The 19,664-nt window shown below is 38.2% G+C and overlaps 1 protein-coding gene across 4 annotated transcripts in view; it reads right to left on the reverse strand.

Moving 5' to 3' along the window:
• Nfib (nuclear factor I B) overlaps positions 1–18,712 on the reverse strand; it is a 217,516-nt gene extending 198,804 nt beyond the window's left edge. For 2 of the 4 annotated variants that reach the window (XM_026398590.2, XM_026398589.2), the window contains exons 1-2: positions 18,067–18,712; positions 11,578–12,109 (exon numbers count right to left, since the gene is read on the reverse strand). In XM_026398590.2, the coding sequence (XP_026254375.1) occupies positions 11,578–12,109; positions 18,067–18,096 (562 nt within the window). In that variant the 5' untranslated portion in view covers positions 18,097–18,712. The remainder of the gene's footprint in view (positions 1–11,577; positions 12,110–18,066) is intronic. The other 2 variants (XM_026398591.2, XM_026398593.2) reach the window with 2 other exon arrangements.
• Positions 18,713–19,664: the final 952 nt, after the last annotated feature.

Genomic DNA, 19,664 nt, shown 5'->3' on the forward strand with positions numbered 1-19,664 from the left:
ATTTTCTTAAAGGCATAAAAAGGAGAAATAGAAAAGACTGACTGAAAGGAGAAGAAAGTTAAATGGCAATAAAATCAAAATAATTCACATAACCAATTAAACAATTTGAGGTTTTGATCCAACTAAGGGTCGTTTTTAAATGACATGTTCAGACTTTAGAGTACAAAAGCCAGCAGCCTGCTCCTTTGAAAGAATGATCCAGCCTAGCCACATCATCATCACTTCTGTCCAACCAAATCTAAAACGTAAGTGTACTTCTCCCAAATGTTGGCAACTTAATTTTTTGTACATGAAAGTTTTATCCTTTACTGCAGTGCAATGAATTACAAGTACTCACTAGAACACCCATTAGTCAACACTAAAGTTATTTATTCAGAGAGCCATGAATAAAATTATTTTATTCCTTCTTTCCAAATACCTCTACAGTGATCAAGAACTTTTTCTCTGGTAAATCTGAGAAGTATTTCCAAAATTATATAGCTAATTTTAACTTAAATGGGTTCTAACAATGAACTAACTTCGCATGCTGACATTCTGAATTTTCACCAATCAATATTGATACACACCACGGTGATTAGGACTGTTATTTTTTCTTTGGAATGTCTTATCACGGGAGATTCATATAAACTAATTGATGAATCCTCGTCCCAACATTCAGTCATTTCTTCTCTTCACTCTTGAAGTCTTCCTTACACCATATTCCACCATCTATAGTAATAATGGCTATCATTAATATTACTGCTTTTACTTACATGAATTATTTCAATTAATCCTAAAACAGCCCCGTGAAGTAGGCATTTTAATCCTTATTTTATAAGACAGAAAATCAAAGTATCTGGAGTATAAGTGACTTGACCAAAGTCATATAGCTGATAAAAGGCAAGACCAGAATTCAAAATGCTGGATTCCAGGAACACACTGTCTGTTATAGACTGAATGTGTATTACCAAAATTCGTAAAATGAAATCCTTTACCTTAAAGTAATGGTATTTGGAGGGTGGGTCTTTGGGACATAATTAGATCAAGAGGGTGGAGCCCTCATAAATGGGATTAGTGCCCTTAAAAGAGACACCATGGGACTATCTCACTTTCCTCGGCCCTGACAGGGTACAAGGAGAAGGCAGTCTGCAACCCAGAAAAGGCCTTTGCCAGAATTCAACCAGACAGGCGCCTGATCTTGGACTGCCAGAATTGTGAGAAGCAAATTTGGTGTTTATAAGCCACCCAGTCTGTTATGTTGTTATAATAGCCACAGTAAGGCACTTTCTGTGCTCTGCAAAACCCAAGAAGACACAAAGAAGGGAGATTTGCTCAACTCCAAGAGAAATCCAAACTCAAAGGATAACAGAATAATTTAAATTGCATATTATTTGCTCTTTAGTACATGAATAAGCCGACTACCTTATTTCCTGCCACTTCTCTTTTCTTGTAACTTCAGTATTCCACTTCCACTCCCTACAACATACTCACACGTGTGTGCATGCCTGCACACAGACTCACACACAAACAGCACCCACCAATTATCCATGGTTCTCTTTAACTCCACAGTTTAGATCACTTTAAAAGTCTTTCAAGGGAAGAACTGAGGCAGATGTCTGGAGAAAATCATAGACGTTGTTAAGTCCTTTGGGGCTGGTTGTTGCTCTCATACCACAGTCCCACTGCCATGTGGCCCATTAGCCCACTAACCACATCCAAACACAGCTCCAGGTTGGCCTTACCACTGGGCTGCCAATGAATGAGCAGAAAGGCAAGAGGGATGTTTCCTACTCTCAAGTGGTCTTTATAGGAAAGGAGAGGAAAATTGGGCTACTGACTAAAATCAGATTCAGTGCATTTCATTCGCCTTTCCTCCTCTGCTCCATGGGATGCTGCATTATCAACGTGATTAATTCCCAAAGTGTTTAAATTCCTTGGTCTTGTAAATATTCCTGGAGAGGAAAACAGATTAAAGCAACAACAACCCAAAGAAAAAGAGAGCACAAAAAAGAAAAAGAAAAAAGAAAACTTCTCATCTGCTCTTTGCAGATATTTTAAAAATGGGAATAAAGAAGTTTTAAGCTGTTCCCAAGGTCTAATGCCTGTACCACATTGTCCCTCATCTGTCAGTGTATCCACACACATGTATAAACAGTATGCGACGTACAAGGAAGGAAATGCACATTCTAACTTAAACTTCCTTTTTTCCTCTAATAATTTAAAAATAAAATGTAACAGCTTGAATTTCAAATATTTAATCTGGCAAATATAGGAAAAATCATGAACTATAATGTCATATTTGGCAAAGAAAAGTTTCGTAGGATAAAAATATCTGTGTTTTAACATTTTAGAAGACATTTCCAATATTTTAAAAATAAAATTATTTCACTGCTTTAGAAGAGAACGGAGGTAAAATTTTCTATTTCTGCACATGAGGTTTTCATGAAAAGTAGAAAAACAATTTTATATTCATTGGAATAGTTAATCTTACATACTGGCAAAGGGCCCACTGAAATAAAATCTTCATATTTACTAATGGTTCGCTACTATTTCATCAAATTTAGCTATTTAAAGGTTTCCCTTAAACTATAATATAAATTATAAGATAATATACATGAGTTACCAGATTACTCTCATGTTTAAATAGTCTTGTTTTTATCCTGCATGTTTAGTGTATACATTTTTTCCAATACCGGGCAAAGATTTATAGTGTGAAGTTTCAAAATCGGTTGTTTTAGGACTTATACATTAGCAACCAAATGTATAAATAAATTTGCCACTTCAGCCCTATATAATGTCAGTAAAATATTTTTATTATAACAACTGAAAATGCTGAGAAGTAATTGTTAGGGAAATCATAAATACAAAAGGCTGAAAAGTCAACCTCAGAGGAGTGGGGAATAGGAAATTGTGATATGTATCATCATAAAACACAGACATCGAAAATCTAAGCAGAATCAATCCAAAGCCCTCCAAATTCCAGAATACTATCCCCCACCTCTTGTAGCAAGGAGTGCTTCAAATTTGTCCCCATCACTGTCAGCAAACAAAAGAAATTCACTTCTACAGCCAGACCATGTCAAACAGAAGACATAGCTGCTGAGAGGGACGCCTTGAATCCAATGGTGTGTAAAGTATGGGCTGGGGCCTTTTTGTCAGCTATTACCATAAAAGAATAAGAGGAAACAGTGACATTACTACACAATAGAAAGGTCAAACAGCTTGCAGCCATTCCATGACCCAGACAAGTCAAGGTCAAGGGATTCAGGTAGCAACTTAGCCAGGGCATAAGTTACAGCACAAATGAATTGTTTTAACACATCAGCTTTGGTCAATTAAACCTAACAAGGCAAGTTGCATCACGTAGCAGGGTTCCTGACACCAAGGCCAGAAGCTGAGACCGACCTCATAAAACAAGGCTTTTAACATAGCATAGCAAATTTAAGGTAATCCATCCAGAAACTGCAGATGTCAGAATAATAAAATACAAGTTGTCCTAAGCAAGAACATTTTTCACACTTTAGAATTGGCTAATAGAAGGGTACAGACTTCATATTGACATACTCATGTTATTAACATAGGCATAAATATAATCCCCTACTTATATGAATTACAGAATATGCACTATTTCAAATAACTTTTTTAACATCTGTACTTATGACTAGACTTTGTCCTATGCATTTATATTCATTGATAACACGAATACATTTCTGCATGCATTTTTTTCAATGTGTACAGAAAATTCGGGTTTTTTTAAATCTTTACCTTTATTATATTATCAGAATATATATTACTGTCACCGAATATTAACTGGTGTTTGTTAAATGCTTTTATGTAGTTTTATGGGATATATATATATATATATATATATATATATATATATATATATATATATATTTTAGAAGTCAATGAGTAATATTAATTCTATTTCCCACCTTGAGAAATAGTTAAAGCTAACTAGAATTTTAAAACAACTATTTAGCATTAAAGACTTTTTTTCCTCAAAGGCAATTCTTACTTTATTTTGTACTTGTTTAAACAAATTTTATTTCAACTAATTTGTGCTTCATCAATAACTTACTATAGGCTCTGAACTGCCCTAAAATGGGATTCTGAAAATATACAACCTCCAGGCAACTTTCAGCTAGTAAAATTACTTCATCCATCACCCCATATTTTCAATTATATAGTCTTTATTCAGAGTTCTTTAATTTGACTGTGATTCATCAATGCAGTCCTGTTAAAACTATCATCATAAATAGAAAATGTATGTCTGTGTGTTTTATTATAAACAGTATATTTATGCACATGAACTGTTTGCTTTCTCTTCTTAAAATATTGCTTCATTTAAATTTTGAGGATTTTTCTTAAACATGTGCATTAGCCTTCAATTCAGCCTAAACGTCTTCCCACCTCATTGGTTAATTGGTAGCCATTTCTTCCAATTTTCTGAGTAATGGAGCAACCAAAAAGCATAACCATTCAAGTTCCCTCACTCTCACGTCCTTCACCGTTTGGTCAATACACACTAATCCCACAGACTCACTTCTTAGTACACACTCTTGAGTTTTTGAAAGTTCTCTGCAACTCGAAAATTTATTCTCTATCCCAAATCCCAACAATTGAATTCAGTTAGATTAACCACGTCTCATAATCAGGGTTCAGGGACCTAAGAATGTACTTTTATCTGAGACAACAAACTTCACTGCCACAGAAAAGTGAGCATGATCAAGAGGAAGCGTCCCCTCTTGCTATGCTTGGCTCTGAGGTATGCTGCTGTAATGACTCGAGTTTCCGATCCCATAACCACTGGTCCTTGAGATTTCTAAAATTATTCCTCCTCCACAAGGATGGAGGGGGGTGGAAAACTTGCTTTGAACATTATGCTGGCTAATCATTTGCTCCAACGTACTATATACACTGAAAAACTCAAGTGCCACACGTTTTACTCTCATCAGCTTCAAACCAGAAATGCTACTCTTTCATGAACTAAAGAGAAGTATTTACCCAAAACCTAGTTTCAGAGTAAGGCATCCCTCTTGCTGTGGCCCATAATTTTCAGATATTCAATAATGAGCTATTGTAATGAATATTTCATATACTATTTCCACTCTCTATAAACCTTCAGCTACAAACAAAACAAGAATTATTCCTTTGATTATAAAGTCAGTTATCATGTAAGTCACTGTGATGACAGAAAAGAAAACCAATTTATCTCAGTTCTTAAGAATTCCAGAGAATTCTGACTCAGGCTCCCTTTGGGTCTCTCGCTCTTCAGGTGCTGAAATTCTAACAGGTCTGCAAAGATGGCAACAGGAGTGTCCAAAAACAAATCAGGATTTTTTTTTTTCAAGCCTACTGGCAGACTTTTCAGTTTAACCTAACAAGATGAATACTTATGGAGAGAAAGACCTCACTAAATTGAATATCTTGGGTTGTTGTTTCATATTAGAGTGCCAAGTTCAAAAGAAAAAAAGTTAATGGAGATTAGAACTTTAATTTCCGTTTGGCAGCTTCCTCCTAAGTTCCAAATTTAGGGAAAAACAACTAAACAAGTTTTTTAAAATCCTAGTAAATCTTTTACAAATCTATATTACTTCTGTTTGGATGTGTTTATTATATACCACTCTAGAAAACAGAAACTTAAGAACTAAACCAGTGGCAATAGTTGACCTCTATAAAGAGCTCCTGCCCAACCCTAAGTCTCATGGCACACACACTTTAACTGTGTCTAACAGGTAGTCACCCCTTGGGAAACCTCAACCATCATCTCCAGCTGTTGCAATGCTCAGTTCCCCAAAATTATCATTATTCTTGAACGATGAATATGATTTCGGTTCTCACGTATATGGAGTTATTTGGAGTTATTTTACCACACAAGAGACATAGCATAGTACATTTGCAAATCCAAACACACAAAATCTAGATAAATATTTTTTATTTCAAAATGTAATGTTGTGTATATAAGGGGAGGGCATAAGATGAAGAAAGATGCCTAATGCTATCAAATAGGATATCTTATCAACCTTTGATGCCTCTACAAAATAGCACACTAACTGTTGTTTTAAATATTTAAAAATCATAAGTATTGTAACAAATGAACTTGCTCACTCTCTCCCTCCCCCACCCCTCCACTTCCCTTTGAAAAATGAGATCATATTAGCAGCAATGCAAGAGCTTAGTTTGCCATATCAGAACACAGATGCCAAGCTTTCCCAGCTGGCAACCAGGGCCTCAGCATTTAACTCTTGAGTTGACTGGCAAAGCTATCTTGTGTCAGGGTCATCATGGCAGAAACAGTGAACTTCTGGCCCCTTGGATTCTGTTTTCTTCTTATCAGTGAGAAAATTGCTAAGAATCTTATCTCACAATATATGTTCCCACAAAGGTCTCATTAAGCCAAGGAGCAAGACATGCCAATAAGAGCCCTTCTTTATCTTCTGAATTGTGTATAAGCAAGAATGCAAACAAATGTGCACTGGAGTTCATGAGTTCACTCAAGGACAGGGTGCTAGATGGGAAAACTTAACAGGGTTCCCCTAAATCAAACACGCATACCAAGTATTTCTCCTGCACACAAACTTCATGCTCTCTGAGCATTTCACAGTGCAAGCACACCAAATTATCCTGCAGAGCAGCCTCATTTTAACAAGTTATCAAAGCTTATTTTTCCCCTTAATGGGAAATACCTGCAAATGAAGTGAAATTTATTAAAATGTTAAAATGTGCTGTCAACTTGCAAACAATTATCTACTTAAGCTTTTCATAAAGAAATAATTGTTACCAAAAAAAGGATTCTGAAACCCAGTTACTAAAGGAGGAAAATAATTCTTAGCATTTGCTTCCTCACTCATGACATGTGACAACCAGGAAGGGTTCTATTTCAAAAACAATGATTACAATTTCGCCTGTAAACAAGTCACATTTTTCACAACTTCGATGTATACCTCAATAATTTAACATTTAACAATAAAACAAAAGTTGCCAAAGATGGATCCCAATTTTAAAAGTTCAACAAGGCTAAAGGAAACTACTTGTTCATGATAGCAATGAGGTTGCTGAACTCTGTGCAGCTCTCCAAAACATGTTTAATAAGAGTGCAAAGTACAGTCCAAAAATCACTTAACTGACTTGGTTTAAACTCTAACCTGTTAAATTCATGACAACAGTTACTATCTCTTGAGATCTTTAAACCTCTTGGTATGTTGTGACCTCTCTCTGTCTTCAAAACCCTTCCCTGCCTAAGAGAAAGCCCAGTCGCCCCCACCAACACCCCCGCCTCTCTTCTCTTCAGACAGGACACAGTCTGGCGACTCAAGGCCTCCCATAGGCCAGACTTCCTTCTGTGCAGCCCTTTGGGTAGAACTGCTAATCCTTCTTATTAATTAACGAGATAATGGTGGTTAACTGGAAAGCAATATTAATGTTAACTATCTAGGAAACTTCAACCAAAATTATTTTAGCCTTTTGGTTGTTTGTCCAGGTATGCAGAATTGTGCACTGAGAATTTGGTAACATTTGATGCATAATTGAGAAATTCAGGAATGACTGATTTATACCAGAACTTAACATGTAGGTTACCCCATTAAGGTTTTCTTTCTCTCTCTTTCTTTCTTTCTTTCTTTCTTTCTTTCTTTCTTTCTTTCTTTCTTTCTTTCTTTCTTTCTTTCTTTCTCTTTCTTTTTTTTTTTCCACATTCACACTGTTTTACATTACCAAGCAGAAAGAAAAAGTAAGGTCCTCTCAAAATGTTTCTATAAAACTTGGAAGGTGTGGAAATTGAGGGAATTAGAAATTGCATAAGAAATAAGAAGTGATGTGATTGAAAAGCAACAGTCAGTCATAATGGATGCATCATACCCCACTAAGTTCAGCGTATCATCCATACACTTGCAATAGTGTACCCCACATCTTACAGGACACTATGTCCCAGGAAAGTATGTTGTGCAAGGATTGCCTGGGTTTTGTTTTGTTTTGTTTTGCTTTGCTTTCATGAATGCAATAACAAAGACAATATGGGGAAATAGGTACCACCTGCCCAAGAATCACTGGACATCTCTAATATCTTTGGGAAAATGGACGATACTTTAGAGCTATTTTTCCTTTAATATGTCACAATCTTAGAAAGAAAAAAAAAACCTTAAAAAAAAAAAGGAAGGGTTTTATATTAGCTAAGGTTTGCTGCAGCAAACAAGCAAGCAGCTTTCATTCAGGGATTGTCAAAAACTTTCCAGTGTGCCCACTGCAATGCGGATGCCAACCAACGAATCAAAGGCATTCAGCAACTAGACAAAGAGGGTCTGATGCCAACCTCGGTGCCACTGGCAACCATTATTGGCATCAAACACAGTGTCTGCCTTTTTTTTCCCTCTCGCCTGGCACTTCACAAACAAAATGGCGGTTCTTGTAGCAACGAAACAGCCGAAGCGCAGCCCTCTGAATCAATAACATCAAATGATTTTATGGATTTAAACACAGTTATTCCCAGGTGATGTGTACATTTTAGGTAAAATGGGGGAGCATGTAATTTTGCAAACAGCTATATTAAACATGACCCTTTACTAATGTAAAGAAATAGTAAAATGGACTGAATTGCGGGTCAACCGGACTATATGCATAGAAGAAGCTGAATAACAAAGACATTGAGCTTTAAAGAAAATACTGCCCTGTGATGTAAAAGCCTATTAAACTATGTATCAGAAATGATTTCAAAATTTATAAATTTTCCCCCAAACCATATCAGATGCAGATGTAGCATTATAGCTTGTGTCAAAGCTCTAGTAACTCTTTCCATATTTCAGAAAAGATGAGGCTGCTGGGCATGAAGAAGGAAAAAAAAAAAGTGTGGGTTGAACCAAAAGAGAAAGAGGAAGAAAGAAAAGCATGGGAAGTTGGTCAACAATGGAACTTTATTATATTGGTCTTTATTTCATCTTCCAGAAGAGATGCAGAATGTGATCTTGTATAAATAACCAAGAGGACTATTGACATTTCTAGATCTGGAAATTGTCAATATATTGTAACATCACTCCACACTGCAATGCGGATGCCAACTAACAAATCACAGGCATCCTGAGCTAAACAAAGAGGGTCTGATGCCAATCCTGGTGGCAGTGGCAACCATCTTTGGCATTCTCCCTGTTCTTTCTCATGTTTTTCTCCTAGTTGTTTAGAAGTGGAGAGAGAGAGAAAAGGGGGTAAGGTAATTTTGTTGCTCTTTCTGCTGCAAACATTGCATTTTTCCTCTCTAATTTTTCTTTCATGTTTTTCTTCTTATACTTCTTCACCTAATTTATAAAACAGACTTAGGTAGGTTTTCATGTACTTAGAGGAGAAATAAAAAGTCATGATATACGTGGCTCTCTGATTGACTACACACTTACTTTTAAAACCTGCCTTCTTTAATCAATTGCACTGCAAAATGACATAATTAACCTACACTTGACAAAGAAAAAGATATAAATTTGGAAAAAGAGAAAACACAAAAGCACCCTGATGTGACTTTTTCCAAGAAAGATCCACCAGATGTTAAGAGGAAATCATGCAGGGGCAGGTAGCAGAGGATACACATTATTAGATACACAGGGTAAATGATAAAAGGTTCTTACAAGAGAGAATGCTGAAACAACAACAAAATCAACATTTTATCTGAAAATATGGTCTCCAAGAGTTGTTTAAAACTTTATAATTATCTTGAGCAATGGTACAATGCAGAAGGCATTTATGCATTTTTTTCTTTTTTCAATCTATCTTCACAAATCCAAAGGATACGTTCTTTATTGTCAGTTCATCAAAACTAAGAGAGTTGGCTGCTTGCCCCAGGAGTAAATATGCATGCATATACACCTCAAGGACTAGCCTTCAAGCTAGTTAAAATGTGAGCAGCAGTGAGGTGGTTGGAAATCTTCTCTCTATGTATTAAAAAGTTACATGACCCACTTTTTAAAACTTTACTTCCAGCCATAATTTTTGCAACACAGTAACAACACATTTATAGTCAATCCAACACATATATACAGCCCACCTTAAAAATGTCACCTCCTAGACAGCTGTCAATCAAATTAAGTGTCATGTGTTAATGAGCTTTTATTTTAGGACACACAAGATGAAAATATATTTTCCCCAAACCATCATTATTCAGACTTTAGTTCTTAAATGCATGGAAATAGTAAATGCAATACTTTATTTTTAAAGAAAATATAATATTTCCAAATGAGTGATATCCAATACCATTATTTAAAATCAGACTAAAAATTTTTAAATGACATTTCAACATATTTCTAAAACTATATGAAGGAAATATCAGGACAAAAAGCATTTAGTAAATACCTAGATTTCTGAGTCAAAAGAGTAATTTTATATTTTACTTTTTAGGATGATAATAAAGGACACAGCAATTTATTAAATCCCACATTTATATAACACCATCATATAACTGTCTGCCACCTGGCTATCTGCAGGCCATTTTCTCTCCCACCAGGCCAAGTTCGGAAATGACCCACCATCTGTGGCAGCTCAAACTTCAGGCCACTTTTGGTATGCTGCTTTTTTAAATGACATTTTACTATGTACTGTTATTAATGCAAAGACATCTATATCTTGACACACTGACTTGAAGAAAAGAAATTCTCACCTACTTAAGGAAAATGTCTTTAAAAAAGTAAAAATAATAAGGAAACATATTTCATTAACCCAAAAAATACTCAAAAACAATATCACCTATCTGGAATTGTACAGGCAACATTTATAACTCTTTATCAGGTTTTAAAAAACATAGGTATGGTATGCGGTTTCTACATTCTTTTTGAGATTTATTTTAAACCAGTGTAACCAGTCCACTTTCTGTTTTTGTCCTATAATGTTCCTTAAGGAAGGCTATAACTTCTCTCCTTTGTAAGTTTTATGAATTTACATTCAATTAAACTAACAATATAAAGTGTTCCCAAGTCACTCTGGAAAAATATTATACACTTCTACACAAAAAAAATATTCTATTACATCTATAGCGAATACTGCATAATCAAAAGTAGGTGTTGATGGAATATTAAAATCAAATAAATCTAGGTCTATGTAAGATTATGCTTTGATAGTGGCTATCTTAAGCATTTTACAATAGTAAATGTTAATTCTATTTTTGGTACCAATAGCACTAGATTTCTGAACAAAGTTCACTAACCTCGTTAGTTATGAGGCTAATACAAAGATTACTAAATAGCGGTTTCACTATTCATAAATAAAGTTACATTTCCAAATTGGGAAAAGATGACTAGGTACAAGAAATCTAGCCTAGCATAGAAAGTAAAGTGTAATAAACTATATGTTATAGACTACTCTGTGTTACTCATGTGTAAAAAAACGCATGTCTTTGTGGTCTGTCTTTAAACACCCAAGCCTATCCAGGTATGAAAGCTCCGTGTCTATTTACTTGACTCACACATGGCAGTGGACATGTGAATGGAAGTGGGCATACCACTGTACTCAGAGAGGGCGGAGGACATCTAGGGACCTCGAGGACCATCTAACCCAAGCCAGATATTCCGTAAGCGAGGTTTGTGGACAGTGTTTGCCATGCTAGAAGAAAGAATGATCTGCTCCTACCTTGCTCCTGCACGTAGTATGCCAAAAACAAATCAAGCTCCTTAACTGATACTGTGATATGATGTGGCTGGACACAAAGTGCTGGGTTTGTGCAATGTGGGGATTTCATGAGCCGCTCTCCATCGGTACTTTCCAAAGGGATGCCTTTGAACAGGATCACCATGACTAGATCCAGACGCCAGACTTTGTCTGCCTGTCGCAGGCAGTCGATTCTCCTAATCTTACCCTTCTGGTCAGGATTGGATAAGACACAGCACGGGTGCTTCTTGCCAGTCACGGTGAGCACAAAGTCCTCTCGGTACTCCTGGCGGATATCTTTGCGTAGTTTGGCCAGGAGCCTGGATGCCCACTTCTGTTTGATTTCAGGCTTTTCACTGAGAAGCTCATCTTTGACTGCTCTTTCTTCATCCTTTGACATTCGCTTCTCATGCTTTTTAAAGTACTTGCGTTTTCGAGCCTGCAGGTTGAACCAAGTATAGGCGATTGCACGGACATGTGGAAGAAGTGCCTCGATGAATGGGTGAAATTCATCCTGTAGAAGACAGGGAAGAAAAAAGAGGTGCATAGTCAGTTTAATTTTAAATGCTCAAAAAATAAGACCACAATGCATTCCCAATTCAGTACCAAAAAGTTATGCATGAAAATAACATTCTTTTCTTATTTAAAATGATTAAAGTAGCAGGACAAGAAAATAAAGAATGCCAAGCTGCCCCCTCTCCACCAAAATTCACAAGTTGATTCTACCTCCTACAAAGAAAATAAGGTTTTATTTCGTATTTCCGCTCTGGCCCCATCCCCCTCATGCCCACCCCAATGCCATGCATTCTACATTCTTTAAAACATATGCGACCAAGGTGCTTGGCACCTAATTTAATATTTAAACATTTGATTGACCAACTAACACTATGCAGTACCATTTTACAAAGAACACAGAGAATTTTTTTTTTTTTAAATCGGAGCAGAGCTGTTCAGAAGGCAGGAGCAATGCCACAGTTCATTTCTCTTCTCTGTGGCACAGAAACACAAAGCATATAGATGCTCAGTGTAATGCCACACAGTTCCCGCTTTTGGAGCATGCTCTCAGCAAGAGGCTGCTGGTGGCACAAAGAGCATGCGCCATTAAACTTGATCCATTTTCTTATCAAACGTCCAACATTCCAACACTGAAACAGCACCATTCCAAGAGTGGTAACTAGAGAAACCGGTATACAGTGAGGGAAAGTGGGCAAAGGACACAGCCTGTGGTATCAGTGTCCTGAACAGAAGGTTTCCATACTTTGAGCAGTGCATTCTCTCCCCGCAACACCAACACCAGCTCCCAACACACAACACGCCTTCTCTCGGTCTCTCATGCTCTCTCACTGACACACACTCTTGCATTTTTAAACAGAAGTTTTTAAAGTTGAAAACAAAAATTACATGAATGTTCTTTTGGTAGTTTTCCTATAGAATATGAAGTCCCACAGAGTCAGTTAATTTGTTAACTGATCACATGAGTATGGCAATTATTCTAAACCCCTTAAAAATCAATCTGAGGTGAACAATGAAAAATGGCAACTTGGCACCAACTTTACATTCTTTGTGTCTCTGCATGCTGTGGCAGGGGACACCAGGAGTGCACGGCTGGTCAGTTACTGCTTTTGTGGAATCCATACAATTCATTTGCCACAAAGATGAATTATCGGGCAGGACTCCGGTGCATGTATGTGTTGTTGTGAATCCTCAAATGCACACATCTTTTGATTTCAGTGATTTACCTTTAGGTAAATTCCTGTCTGTTTCATCCAAGCCTTTTTTAAAGGGAGGGAGCAGTGAGGTATGACAAATCATCTCTACCTACAGATATTTCAAGTTTCAAATATAGTCAGTGTTTCCTTACTTCCTGACTTAGGTAGAACCTATCTTACAAGCTTAGGTCTATTGCTGTTCAGAAAAAGAACATAATGTCCTGTGCGTGTACACTGTATATATGCAATAAGCCAAGATCTGAAGCAAAGGAGAACTTTCACTGTGACCAGTTTTCTGATCACATTGACTACACTGTCATGCCAACCACAGAACAACTTTCTCTAACTGATTGTATCCCAAGTTAGAATTTACATACTCATGTTAGTCACCCTGAACTATATGGAATAATTCTATTTAACAAGCAGACTGGCTAATTCCATTAGGTAAGATGATAAAAATAAACTAATTACACTCCAACAAAGGTGTCCCCCCCAAAATTCCACATAGCTATAAATGCATTTTAAGCCAAAATTCAAAACTTTAAGGCTAAAGACTATAACATGTTAATAGCTTGCGGTTCCAAAGAACAGGGGTATGTCCCATTCAATCAATAATGTAGTTATCAAGTGTTCCAACATATTGCCGTTAAATGTTCCTACAGCAGAATAAGTATGAACCAAAATTTTATAACAATACAGAATGCAGATGATTACATCACAGCATGAGGCATAACCCAATGCCACAGAGGAAATCATTAAACCGATCAGCAGTTTCCAGTGGAGATTTGAACAATTCGGTTACTATGTGAGCACATTAAACTAGGCCATGGAAAGAGTTAAACCACAATCTGTTCTTTGTGTGGGAAGGCAGCTCTGCTCACAGCAACCACAGCCCATGATAAGACCTCCCTATCTTCATACACTTTCTGATGCCATGCTTTCAGCTTTCACTGTAACTACAAAAACTTTGTTTATCCGTCTTCAAAATATATGCAAAAGGAAAGCCTGGTCAAGGAAATGTGGACTTAAACGTGCTTTGGGAACTCACTTCCTATGATCTGACTTTTACTATGATTTATTGATATGACTAAAAAACATGCATATATGCATTCATAAACTAAAAATTTGAGAATGTAAAGAGTTTGTGGGGGAGCTTTGTTTCATTTTACCCTTGTCATGCTTCCTAAAATGCAATATTTTCTTAACAGATATTAAGCAATTTGGTACGACTTAAGTACTATGTCCTTAAATACTATGTTCAGTGACATTTCATTTTGTTATAAAGACATCAAAAATATGTTTGAGTTGCAGTATTTAACTGTAAACATCATCTATTGTGAAATAAATCTCAAAATCTTAACAAGTTATCTTAAACCAAAATGCAAATTTGAAGGTTGAATTTGGAAACTCTCAGCCAATGCACACAAAACATTGTTTTTAACGTTTCATCGTGTTTGCTGTCAGTTACACCCAATATTGTTTTAAAATGTACATGTTTCTTTACTGATAAGTACAAGTAGAAAACTTTCTCAGGCCACCAAATTGCCTTATTAATATCTTTTAGGGCATTACTATTACAGGGATTCCTTTTAAGTGAATCACTTATTTGATAAGGAGACCTACACCCCACCATCACCAAAAAAAAAAAAAAAAAAAAAAAAAAAAAAAACTGTAAGTGGAGATTTGCTATATGTCACATACATTTTTGCATTAACATGTCTAAATGTCATCTCCCAAGTGTGATCGTTTTCTAATCCTGAGTAGCTATTGTAAGTGACATGAACATGGTACAGAGTAACTGTCCTCATTCAAAGGGGGGGGGTGGGTGGAATTAAGGTATTCGTGTGTCCTACAGTGTTATAATTATAACACTAAATAATTATAAAAATTATTTTTTTAAAAAAATCAACACATGTAAATGATTTAAGATCTAAAGGTTCTATGTTAAGGTAACTTGCAAGCTTGCTCTTTCAGAATTTTTACTAAAATACATTGACATCCAGTAATCCTTTCTCTTATAAAACTTCCTTTAGTTAGTCTAAATTGATTAGTAGCCAAGTTACAAATTTCAAATATAAACAATCTAATTTGACTAGGCATATTTATTTTTTCTTCATAGAAACAATGGTTTCCACGAAAGGGTAGAAAATTAGACCAATATAGTGGTGGAAAAGTAACTACTAGGTGTTCTTGAAGCATCATCATTATATAATAATTAATCATGGGGGGGGACTACCTAAAGAATTGGAATGACAATGAAAGAAAAAAAATACTCAATTTCATTATGCCCATTAAAAGTTATACTATTGAGAGTTTATATTTGGAAAAAGTAAATATTAAATCATATGATAAGTCATAATTTTCCTTTTACATCTGATTTATACTAATGTATATATGCTGATTTCTACTGATGTACTGACACTCTGCATACCATTCTGCTAAATATCAAAAACTTTAATGATCACTCCTTGTAATTTTTTTTCTAAAACCTAGATACTTTATTGCAACAACTGAGATACTCTTTGAAAGTTTTCAACAAATTAAGAATGTTACTTTATTTTGTATTTGCACTTCCTAAAACATGTTGTGCTTCAGCTATAAGGCTCTTTACAATACAAAATTAAGCTACAGATCTGATACAAAAGTAACACTGTTAATGTGTCCTCACTTTTGCAATACCTTACATTACCTAAACAGTCACACTGAGATTAGTTAAATGAGAATTCTAGAGCTAAAATTTCTTCTCTAGTATAGGCCCTAAATCCCTAATTTTAATATATCAACTCATATTTATATTATTAAAATAGTAGAGAATATTAGTCATCATGAATTAGTGTCGGTAAGTGTATATCCTTGAATACTAATGTGTTAGCTGAACAATTATGCTGTATATGCTCCGAACACTCCATATGTCAGGATGCTGAAATATTATTTTTAACTTAGCAAATCGAGATAAAACTAGTCACTTTTCTATACATACGTAGGGGAGACTAAAAATGCAATGTAATCACTAGGAGTGTTTTTTTAAAAAGCCAATATTGGAAAATATAAATACAAAAAAGACAATTATTCAGGTGAGAATGTGATGCAGAACTTTGTAAGTGAAAAGCTTACTTTGATTTGTTATATTTCATCCCAATGGAAAAATAATACAAATGGATGTAGTTTATCAGAAAGAGGGAAAAATTCCTGCTGATGTGTACTATTAAAGATAACTTTTACAACTAAGGGCAATACATTATACCTGAAACAGTTTCATCATATTTGTTGGATATAATCATTGATAGCTTTTAAAATACAAATAACTCAGCAACCCATTTTTCCAGTTTTGTTAAATTAAAGTGCACGTTTACTTGCTTAAAATAGCCATATCTAAGTTAATCATACTCAGATGCCAAACAAAATATAAACAATAAAAAATGTGTCAGCCAAAAAGCTACAGGACTGTATCCAATCACTGAATAAGCCTTATCATTGTTTTCATCTTCATTCACAATTTATGAATGCCTCAGTCCTTTTGAATCACAATGGCTTCTAATTGTCATACAATTGAAATCTTAATTATTTGTTCATTTTTTAAAATGCTTCATCGTGATTTTAGATGTTTTAAATTTTTTAACACACTCAAAACTAGCCAACACTTCTTTAGCTGTTTAGTTTTTATGCCAATGTCAAAGATGATAGTTCTCAGTTTACCAATCATGACAAATACTCCTAAAAGTAAATTGTTCTATACCTTTAAAGACTTAAAATATTGCTTCAAATAACAATTCTGGGCAAAGCTATTTAATTACTTTATCAGTTGCTTAGTTCGCTAGGCAACGATGAAAACTGCGCCCAGGTAAGCCTGTTCAGTCTCCTCACTTTTTCATTTAACCGCCTGGTTGAAAGTGATATAAATTGTGTCTTAAAAAAAAAAAAAAAGTATAAGGCCAGTGTTTTATTTCATAACATTGTTGCTAAAGTCTTAGGATAATTTTCAAAGTAAAAAAATTAAAATGACCTTACTTTTCAAGCATTACTTTATGCCTTACGAACTACGCCCAAATATCGTCAAACGAACAGGTCTCCACAAAATGAACATGTCCTAAAAGTCCCTAAGATTCACCACAACCCACTAAACCCATGCCAATGTAAAGACCGCCTTTGTGCTATGGTCGTTGGAAGTCCCAAATGCGGGTCACTATGGACGAGGATTTTAGGTCCCAAATAAAGCAAAGGAATGGGTCCCCGGACCACAACTTCGGACTCGCTTCGTCGCTCGCCCACAGCCTGCAGCAGAGTCCAGAGGCGCCCACACAGACTCGTGCTGGAGTCCCCTCGCCCAAGTTCACAGGCTGTTTTTTAAGAGCTCAGTTCCCCCCTAAAGCTTCTCTAAAGACCAAGTCCGCCTCTGAGCGCAAGCGGCCGAAAGAGCGGCAGATACCCTGGGCAGGGGTACCGTGCCACAGCCGGCACTTGGGGGGCCGCCTAGGGGCTCGCGCAAGCTGGCCTCGGCCCTGCCCACCCCCGACAGCCTTGCCCGGCCCTGGCGCCCGCTCTCCGTGCCCAGGGCGAGGAGCTGGGCGTGCGCAGCGGCCGTGGGCGAGGGGCCTTGCGCCGGCTCCCACGCCGTCCCGCAAAGCCTGCCGCCACTTCTCCGAGGGACTGGGATGTGCGGAGGTTAACTAAAGCCGTTAATTGTCCGCAGGACGAAAGCAAGAAAACAAAACAAAGGCGTCGGGGGCCAGAGAAAGCTCGAGAAAGTGATCGAGACATGTACCTGAGTGAGACAGATGGGAGAATACATCATGACTTCGCCTTAAAACGCACTTTCCCGGAGATGCCCAAGAAAATCTTCGAGAAGCAAGAATTTCATCTATTCATTTTACAGTCATCTGAGCCCCGCGATGCGATCAATCAGGACGGGGCTCTGCGCTGGATCACCGCAACTTCACAACAAACCCAGTCCTCCTTAAATAGCCAAAGATTCAAGTTCACTCGGCGTGCTAGATTTCCCGGGGTGAAATCCAATCTACACTTTTAACCCTCTTGCAGTCCGAGCGCGCTGGCCGTGCTCGCCGAGGCCGCTGCCGCCGCCGCCGCCGGTGTTAGCTGCTTTTCGCCTGGGTTTGGGGATTTGTTTTCTGTTTTGCAGTTGTTGTTGTTGTTGGGGGTTTGGGGTGCGCGAAGGTTCGGTGTGGGTTGGATTGGGGTGGTGGTGGATGGTGAAATGCTTTTTTAAAAAAGGCGGGGAGGGGGGCGCAGGAGGGCGGGCGGCAGGGAGAGCGAGGAGAATGTGTCACCGCGCTGGGAAAGTTCAAGGTTACAGCCCCGAACACTGCGGCAGGATCGCGGAGTGGTGATCGCAGGCTAAACTTTGCCGCGAGCCGACGACCATGTGTGTGCGCGAGGGGTAACGTGAGCGAGTGCGCGCGGGTGGCGGGGCGCGCGCGGGAGAGGGCCGGGTGGGGGCGGGGTGGGTGGGGGAGAAGGGAGAGGCCTGGATGAGGGAGGGGGCGCGAGCGCTGATCTCCCGGGCGGAAGAGTCTTGCGGAGCGCGGTCCCGGCTGCAGCCGCCGCCGCCCGCGCCGGCTTCTCAGTGCCCGCCCGCCGGCCGGCCCGCCCGCCTCGCCCCACGTCTGACCCGGCCGAGCGAGGAGGCGGCTGCTGCTGTTGCTGCTGCTGCCCACAGCCCAGGGGGATCGAAAGGATCTCCAGAAAAATCCCAAACGATAAATCCCGCTCTCCCGCTCGGCTCCAAACTCCTCTCTTTTCTGCTCTGGGCTCTTTTTTCCCCTCCCTCTCTTGCTTTCTCTCGTTGCAAAACTTGGAAGTTGAAAAATTCACCGGTTCCACCCTCTGGACCCCGCTCGAGCTCTCTCCAAATCAGACTTAAGGATTGTTTTATTATTTAATTACACAATCATCGCTTTACTCCTCCTCCTGCAAACGCGCATTCCTTTTGCACCAGCCTCTCCACACCCCCCGCCCCCCACCTTCCTCCTCCTCCTCCTGCTTCTCTCTTGCTCTCTCCACACACACCCCCACTTGTTAAAGGTATCATACCGGTGCAATGCTACTATGACTTTTTTTCCCCAAAAAAATATAATCAGCCACCCTTCCTATGCCACCACACACATACACACACCCCAAAACCCGCCCTAGGAGAGGTATTTCGGCGCTCGCTGCGGACTCTTTAAGCCGCGGGAACATCCTAGTGGGAAAAGGACTGAACCGGTCTGGGCCCGAGAAAGGAACGAATGGAAAATTCCCTCACACCCAGGCCGCCCCGGGGCCGGAGCTGGGGTGCCGACACTTGCACCCGGGGCGGGCGCGGTCCACTGAGCCCGCGGCTGAAACGAGAAGGAGGGAGAGGCC

Source organism: Urocitellus parryii, chromosome 4, assembly GCF_045843805.1.
Source record: "Urocitellus parryii isolate mUroPar1 chromosome 4, mUroPar1.hap1, whole genome shotgun sequence".
NCBI classification, from domain to species: Eukaryota; Metazoa; Chordata; class Mammalia; order Rodentia; family Sciuridae; genus Urocitellus; species Urocitellus parryii.